General features: G+C 59.7%; 1 protein-coding gene across 2 annotated transcripts; it reads left to right on the top strand.

The window, feature by feature from the left end:
• Nucleotides 1-502: 502 nt before the first annotated feature.
• On the top strand, nt 503-14,121 carry TRIP10 (thyroid hormone receptor interactor 10). Of its 2 annotated transcripts, XM_038771862.1 has the most exons (15): nt 503-545; nt 6,813-6,928; nt 7,217-7,273; nt 7,405-7,552; nt 7,826-7,888; nt 8,077-8,181; nt 8,298-8,426; nt 8,526-8,672; nt 8,869-9,072; nt 10,682-10,849; nt 11,420-11,529; nt 11,700-11,832; nt 12,537-12,676; nt 12,771-12,901; nt 13,125-14,121. In XM_038771862.1, the coding sequence occupies exons 1-15, from the start codon at nt 522-524 to the stop codon at nt 13,271-13,273; spliced, it is 1,824 nt and encodes a 607-aa protein (XP_038627790.1). In that variant the 5' UTR covers nt 503-521; the 3' UTR covers nt 13,274-14,121. The 2 variants fall into 2 exon arrangements, with proteins under 2 accessions (XP_038627790.1, XP_038627789.1); XM_038771861.1 differs by lacking the exon at nt 10,682-10,849.
• The last annotated feature ends 227 nt before the right edge of the window (nt 14,122-14,348 follow it).

The raw sequence follows: 14,348 nt of genomic DNA, 5'->3' as shown, positions 1-14,348 counted from the left end.
ACTTCCCAAGCGCTTAGTACAGTGCTCTGCACATAGTAAGCGCTCAATAAATACGATTGATTGATTGATTGATTGATTGCAGAGCACTGTACTAAGCGCTTGGGAAGTACAAGTGGAGTGGGGGGCTCTGAGCTTCTTCAAGATTGCGGGGGTTTAGGAAGGGAAGACAATGGAGGCTCCTCTTTGGAAAAAAAATGTCGGGTATGGGGGGCGGCTGTCCCTTTAACGGGTTGGGGGCGCCCCGTCTCTGGGCGTAGATTGAGCAGGGCTAGCCCTTTAAAGGGGGCAGGGCAAGGCTGAAGCCCTGCCCTCGGGCGGCCTCCCCTCCCCTTCCCGCCCCCCTTCCTCCAGCCCGCAAAGTTCGGGCCGTGGGCGGGGGGCGGGGCCGCGGAGGAAAGGGGGCGTGGCCAGAGCGCGGGGGGCGGGGCCGGGCGCGCCGAGCTGAGGCTGGGGCTCGGCCCGTGGTGGCGGCGGCGGCGGCGGCGGCGACGGGGCGCGGCGGGGCCGGTGGCGGGAGCAGCATGGATTGGGGCACCGAACTGTGGGTGAGTCCTGCCCGGACCACTTCCGCCCCCCACCTCCCTTCCCCAGTCTCTCCCCTATATCTCTCAGTTTTTCTCCTCCTCTCCCAGTTACTTCTCCTCTTTCTCCCGGTTCCCTCTCCCAGTTCCCCTCTCCCGGTTCCCCCTCCCCGCCCCCCATCCTCCTCATTTTCTCCCAGCCTCCGCCCTCGCTACTACTCTCCTCGCGGCAGTCGATCCTCACTCCCTCGCCCCGAAATCGCCCCCCCTCCCAGTCACGTCCCGTTTCTGCCGTTGTCCTTTCCCAGTCTTTCCCGGCCCTCGCCCGGTGGCGGGCGGCGGTTGTAAAGTGGGTAGGTACCGGGGGAGGTTCTGTTAATCCGTCGGGTTCGGCCGTCCCCTTAGAGGGTGAGGGTAGGAGTTTTCCTCGGTTTCTCTGCCTCCCCGCCCGCCCTCTTTCTCCAGGCCCCGCTCCCTCCTCTCCCCCGTTTTCCCCCCTTCCCGCCCCCGGGGCTCATATGGCTCCCCTTTCGCCTTGAGGCCCGAAATCTCGGCGGGACCCCGGTTGGGGCAAGCTTTGCAACCCAGAAAACGGGGAAGGCAGCCAACAGTTTTTTCTGGGAAAGGGGCAACCAAGCTCCCCACTCTGCAGTCTGGGGCCTAGGCAGGGGCGGGGAGTGTCAGGCGCTAGTGCTGATTTGGGGGCAACGAAGTTATCTGGGTTCAGTCCCCCTGCCTCTGCCAGGACTGTGATCCAGCCATTTCCCTCAGTTTCCCCCGACTCTGGGGGTGAGGTTGGGGGGGAACTTCCGCCCAAACGAGGCTGGCCCATCTTGGGCTTGGAGAGTGGAAGGGAAGAAAAAGGGGAGACGTCCCCTCTTGTTTATATATCAGGGTTTTCCCTCCCTTCCCCCCACAACACCCTTTTCCTACAGGAAGTTGGGTTTCCTTCTCCAGTTCCCAGCACGAGGTCTCCATGGGTAGAGGGGGAGCCGTGGGGGAGGGGGAGATAACACTGGGGACCCTCCTTTTCCCCTGGGGCTCAGCTGCTCCCAGTGAGGGGTAGGTGGCTCTGTTCTTCGTCGTCCCGGCTCCCAGGTTCCTCCTGAAACTTCTTTCCCCCAATTTAGTTTGTTTTCCTTCCCCCGGGCTCTTCTCTGGCAAACCAGTTTGGCCTCGGTGTCTTCAGCGTTTGGTTTTGACTGCTCCAGGGCTGCGGAAGGGCCCATGGGGCTGGCTGGAAGAAAAGCCTCAGTTCCCCAATCCAAGCCCTCCCCCCCACCCAGCGAAACTACTGGCTCCGATTGGGATTGATTGGAAATTAATTTATTAACTGTTTAAAGCTTTTTTCCCCGCAGGGGAGGCTCCTCGGAGGGGAGCCTAGGTTTGGGGAGTGAGCAGTGGGCTTGGGCTCTGGAGCTTTGGTGCCATCACCTAGGGCTGCCATGCTTTCGCCTCTGTCTGACCCTGGCGGGTGGGGGATGGGGGGAGGGGGAAGGGGGCGGGGCAGGGAGGGGTGTGTGTGTGTGTGTGTGTGTGTGTGTGTGTGTGTGTGTCTGAGCCTGGGTGTTCCCATGGTGACAGACTTGGTTTTGGTGCCTTGAGTGAGGGCAGGGCCATGGTGAAGGGGGACACGGATGACCTGTTTGGGAAGGGGAGTTAATCTGAGGAGAGATGGAGGGGTGAAGGAATTGAGTTGTTCTGGTTGTCCAGGTCTGGGTCCAGTGGCCTATTGCCATGAGCCCAGAGGCAGGATAAATGAATCACCCACCCTGGGGGCCCCAGCTCCTCCTCCCTGTGTTGGTTTCCCTCTCTGACTCTCTCTTCTGGAGGCCCCCGAGTTGGAGGAAACCAGGTGGCTAGGGGTTTTTGCCCTCTTTCCCAGAATGGTGGGGCAGTTGGAGTACCGAGGGCTGGGGGCAGGAGGGAATGGAGAAAGAGAAAACTTGGTTGGAATAGGTCACTTATTTTGAGCTCCTTGGCCTCCGGCCTGCAGCCTCACCAGTCTTATCTTATGGTTTCCGGAGGCAGGAGCCTCTGGAGTGCAGGCCCCTCTGGAGTGAAGAAAGGGGAGTTTGGTGGCCGTGGGCCCCCGTTTCTCAGACTGGCAAAGAGGACCTGGCTAGTTGGGGAGTGGGGTGTCGCAGAGTGGAGGTAGGACTGCAATGGGGAGGGCCAGGCTGGGAGATGTACTCTCCACCTATTTCTCTGACCCTGCTGGATTCAGTGGCTCCCTGCCCAGGGCATCTTGGCTTGAGTGAAGGACCCAGGCATTTGCCTGCTCAGTTTCAGCCTTCAATGCCCCTTCCCGCCCACCCCCCACTAGTTCTCTGTTTTCTTCCCATCCCAGCAGGCCAGTTCCAATGCCTGTCTGAGACCCAGGTCTCAGAGTCCAGGGTCTTTAGGCATCGCCCCCCCCCCCCCCCCCCAAAAAAAAAATCTCTGCTCAGGTGACTGGAGGGCAGACCCCCACCCCTCCTTAGCACCTCTGAGAACTCAGAGGTCTTTCCCGTGGAGTTCTGAAGCAGAGGGAGGAGGGGATGGTTAATGGGGAGCCCTGGGCAGCCTTCCTCCAGACCCCAGCAGCAGCTGCCCTCAGCTTGGCTCCCAGGGGCTGGGCTAGAGGCAGCCTGGGTCCAGCAGCCCCTCCCACCTTCGCCCCTGCCTGCTCAGGGTTTAATCCGGTCACTCGGGTCTTAAGGGCGGGTCTGATTAAATCACCCTGAACTCCAGAAACAGGACAGTCTGATGGGGAGATCTGGAAGGCTGGATGTCTGTGATCTGGGGCTGTCCTTTGGGCTCCACGTTTCTCCTCGGGATTTCCCCACACCCGCCCCGGGCCAGGCCCTGTGCTGTCCTGATGGGAGTCTGGGCCTCAGCCGGTCCTGGGCCCAGGACTTCATTCAATTGTATTTATTGAGCGCTTACTGTGGCAGCTCTGTCCACTCAAGGATTGGCAACAAGGTTGCGGAGGAGGGTGAGGCAGGGGCCGGAGAGCCCCGCCTCGTTGCTCTGTCCCTGGCCCCTTCCACTTTTGCAACCCTGGGAAGTCACCCTAGACCTTGGAGAAAGGTGCTGAGTCCTTTGTGGCTGGGTGCTTCTGGAACGTCTTGCAGGTGTGCTGGCAGGCAGAGGACCCAGGAGTCTGTGACTTCCAGGCTGCCCCTCCCTGCTTCAGCTGCCTTAGGAGGAAAGGACAGTGGGGAGCATGTTTTGATTTTTTTTCTGGCGACAGGTGTTTATGGAGGGGTCGGGGGTCGGCGGGATGGTCTGGCTTTGGCCTCTCAGCAGTCCTGGGCAGGACATCTGGGTATCTGGATGCCAGGCTCCTGTCCTCAGCCAGACCTCCTTGGTAATTACCATCTCCCAGGGCTTTGAAGTAGGGAGATTGCTGAGTCAGGGCCCTGCCTGGCCTGGTAGCCCCCAGCTCTCAGCAGCCCCTGACTCCTCTCCTACACCTGGATGGGCTCAGCCCTGTTGTAGGGGTCTGGGGTCCAGCAGAGGAGCCAGGAGGAGAAGGTGTTGCAGGTAAGGGGGCTCTGACACCCTGGTCTCCCCAGTCTGTTTCTCTGGGCTCTAATGTTTTCTCCCTACCTCTCTGGTTTCCTTTCCCTCCCAAAAAGGAAGGTTGTGGGGAAGAGAAGTGGGACAGGCAACCAAGACTCCTCATGGGTTTTCCCGAGGTGTCCAGCACAGGGGAGGAGTTCTCCCTTCTGACCTCATTTGCTGTTCACCCCCCCACCCCCCCAGCTGCCCAGGGTTTTTCCGGTTTCCCTGGATTCCCCCAGCTTTCCCACAGTGCTTGTCTCCACCCGCTCCTTGCCTAGTATTGCTGGGTCACCCCTGCCAGCTGGATAGGGTCAGTGACCTCTAAGTATTGTCATGACCCCGTGGCCACTCTGGTTTGGTGGTGACTTTGGGAGCTTAGGATTTCTTGGAAAAGCAGCGTGGCCTAGTGGATAAAGCGTGGGCCTGGAAGCCAGAGGACCTGGGTTCTAATCCTGGCTTTATCACTTGCCTGCTGTGGGCAAGTCACTTAATTTCTCTGTGCCTCAGTTTCCTCATTACAAAATGGGGATTCAATCCCTGTTCTCCCTCCTACTTGACCGTGAGCCCCTTGTGGGCAAAGACTGTGTCCCACCAGATGAACTTGTATCTACCTCAGAACACATAAGCGCTTAATACCAAAAAAAAAAAATTGGTTTCCAAAGTTTTGGGTCAGTTAAACCCCGACTGCTACTGGCTGGCTTATTTGTCCGTCTGTCTGCGCCTGGCCAGCGCAAGGGACATCGTGCGGCCTAGCTCTAGCCAAAGACCCATATGTCTGGTTTCCTCAGTCTCCTCTATCAATCAATGGTATTTATTGAATGCTTATTGTATGCAGAGCACTGGACTAAGCGCTTGGGAGAGTAAAATCTAACAGAGTTGATAGACATGTTCCCTGCCCACAAGGAGCTCTAGGCCAATGTGCCCAATTTCCTATCATCCCCAGAAGCGGCTGCATTAACAGGGAAGGGGGGCAAGGGTGGACGTTCCCCTGGCTCCCCACTGGAGAGAAAGTGCTGAATTTCCCTACATTGCCCCCCACCCCCCGAGGGGTAACTGCTGCCTCATTACCACTGGGGCCAGGCCGCCTGAGTCACCCAGATCCAGCTTGGCTGGATTTTCCAGCCCCTCCCCCTGCCCCTGGAGAAGGGGCTGCCGGCAGGCCAGGAGGCCATCCTGGGGGGCCGGGGCTGAGCCTCCCGGGAGGTGATGGGGAGGTGCTGGGGTCCCCGAGGCACGGCACTCCCTGACTGTGCCTCTGTCAGCCAGGAGCCCCATCCTTCCTCTCCCCTAGGGGCTAGCTTGTACATATCTATTCTATTTATTTTATTTTGTTAATATGTTTGGTTTTGTTCTCTGTCTCCCCCTTCTAGACTGTGAGCCCACTGTTGGGTAGGGACCGTCTCTATATGCTGCCAACTTGTACTTCCCAAGCGCTTAGTACAGTGCCCTGCACACAGTAAGCGCTCAATAAATACGATTGATAGCTTGGAAGAGCAGGAAGTGGTGTCTGGCTGGAGCTCTGGATGGGGCCTTCCAGGGCCCCCCAACCCTGCGGGTCAGAGAGAGTAGCCAAACCTAGGGTCAGAGTGCTCTGTGGGTCAAGGACCAGCCTGGCAGAGGACAGAGCCCAGGGGACTCTGGTTGTCTCCGTATTTTCCTTGGAACCATGGTTGTGGGTGAGGGGAGAATCCTGAGGGTGTTTCTTCCCCTCCCACTCCATGTCTGCTGTGGGCAGGTGGTTTCCTAGGTCATAGCCTCTTCCTGGAAAAGAGCAAGGGAGAGTTGAAGGGGAAAGTGGAACTTCCTCTTCTTGGACTGGGTGTGGGAAGGGGAGGTGGGAACGAGTGAGGAAGAGACGTGGCTGGGATATGAAAACCCCATCTCTTCCCAAGGCTGCCCCCAGGGTGGCATGGAGCGTGGGCAGCTCCAACTCTTCTCATCTGAGCCATCAGATAATAATAGTTATTATTATTATTGTGCGTAAGTGCTTATTCTGTGCCGAGCACTGATCTAAGTGCTGGGGTACAGTAATCAGGATGGACAAAAATCCCCGTCCCACATGAGACTCACAGCGTTAACGGGGAGGGAAAACAGGTATTTCACCCCATTTTATAGATGAAACTGAGGTGTACGCTAATCAGGTTGGACAAAAATCCCTGTCCCACATGAGGCTCACAGCGTTAACGGGGAGGGAAAACAGGTATTTCACCCCATTTTAGAGATGAGGAAACTGAGGTCCAGAGATCACACAGCAGGAGAGTGGTGGAGTTGGGATTAGAACCTAGGGCTTCTGTGTTGCCAATTTGTACTTCCCAAGCGCTTAATACAGTGCTCTGCACATAGTAAGCGCTCAATAAATACGATTGATGACGATTGATGATGACCACCAAGCTCATGTTCTTTCCACTAGGCTACTGCTGCTTCTCTGTCTCTGCTCCAGCCTCTCCCCTTCCCCCATTCCTCCCCCTACATCCCCTCTCCAAGTTGGGTGGGGCTTCTGGCAGGGTTGGCAGGGAATGGCCCCTCCCCTAGTCTCAGGGCGGCGTCACTTTTCCCAAAGGGCCGAAGGAAGTCAAAGGGTCTGTTCCCCCCCCAAAGGACTCAGGCCAGGAGCTCTACCTTCCAGCTGTTTGTGTTTTTGGGGAGGGGGACTTCTTGACTTGTTATCTGTCCCAGGGGCGTGTGTTGGCCGGGGGAGATCTCAGGGTCTATTTGCTGACTTCCTCCCACCCTCTTCCCCAGGACCAGTTTGAGGTGATGGAAAGGCACACACAATGGGGCCTGGACCTGCTGGACAAATACGTGAAGTTTGTGAAGGAGCGTACAGAGATCGAGCAGAGCTACGCCAAGCAGCTGAGGTGGCGGCTCCCTGGGCCTCCCTGGTTTTCCCTTGTCCTCTTTTCTTCTGGACAGAACTCCTCCCCGCCCACCCTCCCTTTGGGCCCCACCCCCTACCCTTACTGAGTCTGGCTCACTCCCCCCCCCCCCCCCCCCCCCGAGTTGTCCCAGACCCCTGGGCAGAATCCAAAGGCAGGAGCCGGTTCCTGCCCCTGGAGTGGGGGCTTCAGCTCTGGGCAGTCTGGGTCAGGGGCCACGGTGGGAGGAGGGGGCCTCTGGGGACTGATGGCTTTTCTCCTCCCTGGCAGGAGTTTGGTGAAAAAATACCTGCCCAAGAGGAACATCAAGGATGACCCCGACTCCAAGTAAGGGATGGGGCCGGGAGGGGTGGATCAGGGAGCCTTTCCAAGCCTCGCTGGGGGCCCGAGGCCAGGAGGCCCAGGTCCCACTGGCTGGACTGAGCCGTCCATCACCTCCCTTCCCATCGCCCAACCAGGTTCAGCCAGTACCAGTCGTTCGTGCAGGTGGTGAGAGAGCTGAACGACTTTGCGGGGCAGAGGGAGGTGGTGGCCGAGAACCTGACTGTGCGTGTGTGTGGGGAGCTGGCCAAGTACTCGCAGGAGTTCAAACAGGAGAGGAAGATGGTGAGTGGCATCTCTGGCCCGGGCCCCGCCCACCCCACCCCTTAGTGTCCCGGGCTCCCCTCGGGGGAGGTGCTCACCGTCAGACCCAAAGCTGACTCTCCTCCCTTGCAGCCGACGGGCGGTGCAGGGGGTCCCAGGATCTGCACGCCAAGCTGGGCTGCCACTGGCTGGGGGGTGTGAAAGGTTGGCTCCAGCCAGCCTCGCTCCCGGTTCAGGGGGCGAACCTCACCCCTGCCCCCCACTTCTCCACAACTCTTCCCTCTCCCATTCCAGCATTTCCAGGAGGGCCGGCGAGCTCAGCAACAGCTGGAGAACGGGTTCAAACAGCTGGAGAACGTGAGTCCCATTCCAGCCCCAACCCTGAGAGAGACCCCGGTGCCGGGGAAGGTCAGAACCTCCGCATCCTGGAGGCGGCTAAGCCTGTATCCCCCGGCCCTCCCGGAAGTCCAGCGAGGGGAAGGGGGGGCCATGTTCCCAGGGCAGCTCCCCCAGCCCCGCCGCGCCCCCCCACCCCCACCCCACAGAGCAAGCGCAAGTTTGAGCGAGATTGCCGGGAGGCGGAGAAGGCAGCACAAACAGCTGAACGGCTGGACCAGGACATCAACGCCACTAAGGCTGATGTGGAGAAGGTTGGGAGAAGATGGCTGGGGGGGTTGGGGACATGGGCTGGGGGCTCGGGAGGGGGGCAGTCCTCTTAGCAGCCAGGGTGACGCATCCCTCCCCACCCCGGTCCATCTTGTTCCAGGCAAAGCAGCAGGCCAACCTGCGTAGTCACATGGCAGAGGAGAGTAAGAATGAGTACGCAGCCCAGCTGCAGCGGTTCAACCGTGACCAGAACCAGTTCTACTTCACTGAGATGCCCCAGATCTTTGATGTAAGCCCCCTCCCCAATGAGCACACCTTCCCGCGGCCACCCCCCGCCGAGACAGCTCACCCACAGCCTCTCTTCATCATCCCCTCCTCACTCCAACAGAAGCTGCAGGACATGGATGAGCGGAGGACAGCACGGCTGCGGGAGGGATACGGGGTGTTCTCAGAGACGGAGCTGCAGGTTGTGCCCATCATTGGCAAGTGCCTAGAGGGCATGAAGGTGGCAGCTGAGGCCGTGGACGAGAAGCAAGTGAGCCTGAGCCCTGGGGATCGGGGGGGAAGCTGGTAGGAGTGCAGAGGGGAGGGGGAAAGAAGAGGCAAACTCCAGGCTGGGCCCGTAGCCCGGGCTGAGAACTGGGATGCTGGCTGGGCCTTTGGGTTCTGGTGGGCAGCTCCCCACTGGGTGTGGCTGTGACCCAGCCTCCACCCTCCCCGCCCCCCAACAGGATTCCCAAGTACTGATTGGCCTCCACAAGTCCGGCTTTGAGCGGCCAGGAGATGTAGAGTTTGAGGACTTCAGCCAGCCCATGAACCGCACCGCCTCTGACAGCAGCCTCGGCACCCCTAAAGGCCCCCCTGAAGGGCGCCCTGACCCTCGACTGTTGGCCAGGAATAGGGGCAAGCGCTGGCCCTTTGGAAAGAAGAACAAGGTGTGGGGAAAGGGGCGGGGCAGGGAATTGAAGGGACAGGGATTTGGAGAGGGCCTGGGAGACCTGGCCCTTCGGTGGGTGACCTCTCTGTCCTCTCAGTTTGAGTGTCGTCCTCTCCCTGCCTATTTTTGCTCTGGGATCCTGAGGGGATTGGGATGGCGGGGAGGATCCTGGGTCTGTTCCAATCCCTCCCCTGGTAGCATCTTCCCTTGCCTGAGACCTCCCTCCCCGGGCACGAGTCCATTAACCCATCGTGGCCTGGGGCCCTTTGGCTCCCCCTTTCTCCTGCTCACCCACCCTAGGCTGCAGCTGATACACTAACTGCTTTGAGTGGAGGTGGGTGAGAGGGTGGGTCTGGCCCCCACTCCACACCCCCACATCACCCCGCCCACCATCATCTGAGTCAGCCCAGCTTCTCCTCTGTCTCATCCCCATCTCCCCCCCCCCCCCCCCCCCAGCCCCCCCAGAGCCCCCAAGAGCCGTGGCCGGAACACGGAGTCCCGAGCAGGAATTTTCCGCTTGGCTCATCTCCCAGCCTGGATGGGGAGCAGCAGCCTGGCGTCTCCCGGGCCCCGGCCCGACTTTCCTCATAGCGGTCCGGAGGGCCTTTTTGTCTGTGGCTCCCTCCTCTGGTTGAGAGGTCTAACTCCTCTGTGTGTCCTAGGGTGGGGAAGAGGTGACCTGCTGTGTAGGGGGGGTGGGGGCAGGTGCTCCTGGGCGGGGGGAGATGCCCAGCCCAGGATTAGGAGCCGAGGGGGCATGGGCTGCCTCTCAAATGACCAGACAAGTGGAGGGAGTCCTGGGCGGGCCCCGACAGCGCCACTCCTGACCCTCCAGGTAGCCTGGGATGGAGGGTCCCAATGGGCATAAGTGGCTAGCATCCACTGCTCCAAGTGCCACCTCCAGGGGTGTCCCTGCTGTGACCGGTACTGGTGTTGTGGGCACTGGGAGACCGGGCCCACGAGCCTGGCGTCTCTGGACCTTGGATCCTTTCACCTCCGTGGCCTCGTTCCTGCTGCCCAGGCCGCAGGCTTGGGCGTTCAGGGCTCCTCTCCTAGTCTGGCTCTTGATCTCTGCTCTGCTCTGCTCTTTGACCTCCCCTCTGCTCCTTGGCATGGGCCTGTGTTGCTGCCTTCACCCCTCCCCCACCTGGCTACCTCTTGCTAATCCCTTCAGCCCCCCGCGGTTGATGAGGGGAGAGGAAACAACCAGACAGCAAGGAGGTCAGGGTGTTGACCTAATCAGTCTAGCCTGGGATCAGAGATGGGACCACCTTGGTGGGGGGAAATCACAGGGGGTCTGTGTAGTAACCAAGAACGTTTAAGGTGGCAAGCCGGCAATTCTAGTGGGTCAGGACCAGAGATTTAGTGGGTCAAGAAGATTCCTCTGCCCTCAGCAACCCACTGCTTCTTACCCTCCCCAGTCTCCAGAGTTCAAATCCCCACCCACCCTCCCCCTCGCCAGGCAGCAGAGTCATCCCACCTTCTTTATTTTGTGTTGCCCCGGTTGTGATTTTCTTACCGTTTTATTCTTCATTTTATGTTTCTTCTTTGTTTTTGTTTGTGTCTGTCTGTCGTCTGTCTGCCCGCCCTGGGCCTTCCCCTGGTAGCCGCCCCCCCCGCCCCTGTCCCCCATGAGTGGCCCCCCATCCTCGGCAGCCGCTAACGGACCCCCATCCCCCCGGTTCAGCCGGGACCCCCTGTCTTACTGTCTGAATGAGATCAATAAGACAGTCAAACCGCGGATCTCCTCCTTCCGCAGCCTCCGGCACCGGGGGGTAAGTTGGGGCCGGCGCCGCAGCCGCAGACTCTTATTCCATTGGGGGCTCCCTGCTCAGGCGGGATGGTGCCGCTTGGGGAGCCTGGAGTTAGGGGCTGGAGGCTGCGGAGTTGGGAGTGGCGCTGGGCTGGGGGATCCAGAGGGTTAGGGGAAGGGAGCACCAGCGACCTGGTGGGGTTCTGCCTCTGCTCCCCTCTCCCCTCAATCAGCAATCTGGGCATTAGACTCCTGTGCTTGCTCTGGTGGCTGGGATCCCTGATCCCCTCTGGGCCTCAGGTTTCCCCCGGTGGGGTGATTTGGACAGCACTGGGGAGGTTTCAGCTTGGGTGGGAGGCAGAGGGAGTTTGCTACCTGTAAGCGGTCACCTTCTTCCCCCTTCTGTGTAGACTGAGTACCTTTTTTTTCCATCCCTGCTGGTCACCTGGAGCCTACATCAGCCCAGCGGGAGGGTTGATACTAACGCCTCAGGGCTCCTCAACTCTGGTCTGGGTGCAGGGCGCTAGGGTTGGATGAGGTCGGGGAGGGGATGGAGGACCTCTGGGATCTGAGCCCAGCCTGTTCCTGGCAGACGGTGGTCACTGAAGACTTCAGTCATTTACCCCCTGAGCAGAGGAGGAAGAAATTACAGCAGCAGATTGAGGAGAGGAATCGGGAGCTGCAGAAAGAAATTGACCAGAGGTAGGTTGTGGGGGTAGGGGTGTGTCTCAGAGAGAGAGAGAGACAGACATACTGAGACAAGAGACAGAGAAAAGAGGGTTTTGGGGAAAGGGTGTGGAGCAGTGGAGCGTCTGCATACGAGTACCCAATAGTTACCATTGCTTGATGGATGATGGCCGTTCTCTACGCAGAGAAGCCCTGAACAAGATGAAGGATGTGTACCAGAAGTCACCTCAAATGGGCGACCCCAACAGCCTGGAGCCCAAGATCTCAGAGACCCTGGGCAACATCGAGAGGTTGAGACTGGAGGTGCAGAAGTATGAGGTGAGGGAAATCAGGCGGAACAGTCACTGGGGGTGCCTGTGGTCCCTCCCCAGATCTTCACAGACCCCAGTCGTTTCCCTCCCAGATCTCTCCCTAGTCCTTTACTCTCTGGGCCCGGGGTCTCACCATTTGCATTGCTCCCTGGGGAGGGGGCAGGGTGTGAGAGAGGAGATGGGAGGAGCCAGCCGGGTCCCTTGCAAGGAATGAGCAGGCTGGGGGCGGGTGGAGGGGGACACTGAGTCAGACTGGGACCAGGGCCGCCTTAGTCATGTGAGTCATGGAGTTTGGGGGGAGGGGAGGGGAAGAGGAGGGGATTGGCTTCAGCTGTTTCCCATCACCTCCCTGGGCGGGGTTGAGTCAAGGCCCAGACTGTAGCCTCAGGAAACCTCCTTAGGGGCACGGTCCTCGCCCAGCCTTGGCACATGGGCTGCGGAGGGGGGAGGGGAACAGCAGACATGGCTACTAGGGCGGACGGAGCTGAGGCCCAGCTGTATGGCTGTGTTCCGGTGGCAGGTCTCCTTCCTGGCTGTAGCTTGGACCCCCTTCTCTCCCCTGACTTGGTTCTGGGAGGGAGTGGATGGGTTGGGGGCAAGTGGGGAGACCCAGTCTGATCACCTGGTCACTCTGGTGCAAGGGAAGGGGGGTAGTAAAGCTCAGGGATCCGGTGCCTCGCTCCCCTCACTAACGACCCCCTCCCCACCTAGTCATGGCTGGCCGAAGCAGAGAGCCGCGTGCTGGGCAATCGGGGCGACAGTCTCCGTCACAGCCGCCCCCTGGAGCCTCCCAGCGTCCCCGTCCCCATGGCCGACCCCGACAATAACAATGGCTCCCAGGACAAGGACAGGTGAGGGCTGGGCCCCCCGGGGGGAGAGGGGTGGGGCTGGGGCAGGCGAGAGGGTGTGGACCGGACCCCTGACTGTCCCCTAACTGACCCCCAGCCCCGAGGCCCCACCCTCAGACGACGGCCAGGACACCCTCAACCAGCCAATCTACACGGAATTCGACGAGGACTTTGAAGAGGACCCCGCTTCTCCCATCGGCCACTGCATCGCTGTGTATCAATTTGAAGGTGCGATGTGGGGTGGGCATGGCCTCTCCTGGGGAAGCGTGGAGCCTCATCCATGGCCTCCACTCCCTACCCTAGGGCTCTGTAACGGCCCCCAGAGGGGCCACCTCACCCCATGCCGCCCTTACCCTTCTTGCCAAATCACTGGTAAAAATGTTTCCCACATGGGAGAGAACAACTGCCCCCGATGGTCCCCCTGCCCTCACCAGCTCCATCCTTCCTCCAGGGTCCAGCGAGGGCACCATCTCCATGACGGAGGGGGAGGAGCTGAGTCTGATGGAGGAAGACAAGGGGGACGGCTGGACACGGGTGCGCCGGAAGCAGGGGGGTGAGGGTTATGTGCCAACCTCTTACCTCCGTGTCCACCTGAATTGAGCCTACGGGCGTCAGGGAGCTGGGGATGAGACCGGGATCGGCCCCCCTCCCTCCTCCCCTCCCTTCCCCCCTCCAAAGCCCCATCCAGGGCAGAGGGTGGGACTGGGTAAGGGGCTCACCCCAGAGGGTGAGTGTTGATTTGGTGTCCAGGCTCTTCCCGTAGCGACCCCAGGGTCCGGGAGAGGAAAGGAGCTGGTCACAAAGGGCCTGAGCCTCCCTAGCCCTTTGCAGGCTGAATAGGGATGTGGAGGTTACAACCAGTGGAGGGGAGCTCTTGCAGGAAGGGGGTGGGGGGGCGTGGGCGAGAAGGTGTCAGGTTTGCCGTCAGAGGCAGAGGGGACGGTTGGGTCAAGGCCCCCTCCCTAAAGTCAGTAGTGGGGGTTAGAGCCACAAGAGGTCACGGTGCCTGCCCCTGGTGTCCCTCAGGTAGCCAGCCCTGGGTGAGGGCAGCAAGCCAGGACCCTGATGGAGCTGGGGTGGCTCGTGGTCTGTGTCACTCCCACACTATGCACTTTATTTTGAAGAACTGCTGCACGCAGTTACCTGCCTAGGTCTGGGCCCAAGCTGAGCCTCTGGGGCTCGAGCAGATTTCCTGACCCGGTTGGCTGTGCCCACACCATCCCCATTCCAGCTCCCCTTCCTGCCTGCTGCTTCAGCCTGTAAGCCAAGTAAGCAGTCTCTCCTGTCCCTGTCCCCCCAGCATGGGGTACCTTCCCCTGCCTCAGAGCCATAGAATGTATCTCTGGACCCTCCGGTGCCTTTTACACTTTATGTAAATAGTGAAATTTGGGTTTTTCTGCCTCAAGTGCGGTTTTAAAAAAAAAAAACAAACAAAAACAAACCAAAACCAAAAAAAAAAAAAAAAAAAAGAAACCATAAACCCTCTGTGGCCCCTAGGCTTCTGAGTTTCATTTCACCTGGTCCGTCCCTCCCCACCACCCCAAGGGCCTCTGCCTTCTCCGCTGTAGACCGCTGGGAGTTAGGGTTTCCTTGAAGTTCGGGCTGGGGCCTGGCTTCATTTCTGACCTGGCTTAGGAGCTTTGAGATCCACAAGGCAAGGGGCTAGTTCCACCAG

This window comes from Tachyglossus aculeatus, chromosome X1, assembly GCF_015852505.1.
Source record: "Tachyglossus aculeatus isolate mTacAcu1 chromosome X1, mTacAcu1.pri, whole genome shotgun sequence".
Classification (NCBI taxonomy): domain Eukaryota; kingdom Metazoa; phylum Chordata; class Mammalia; order Monotremata; family Tachyglossidae; genus Tachyglossus; species Tachyglossus aculeatus.
This window is presented reverse-complemented; position numbering and strand designations above follow the sequence as displayed.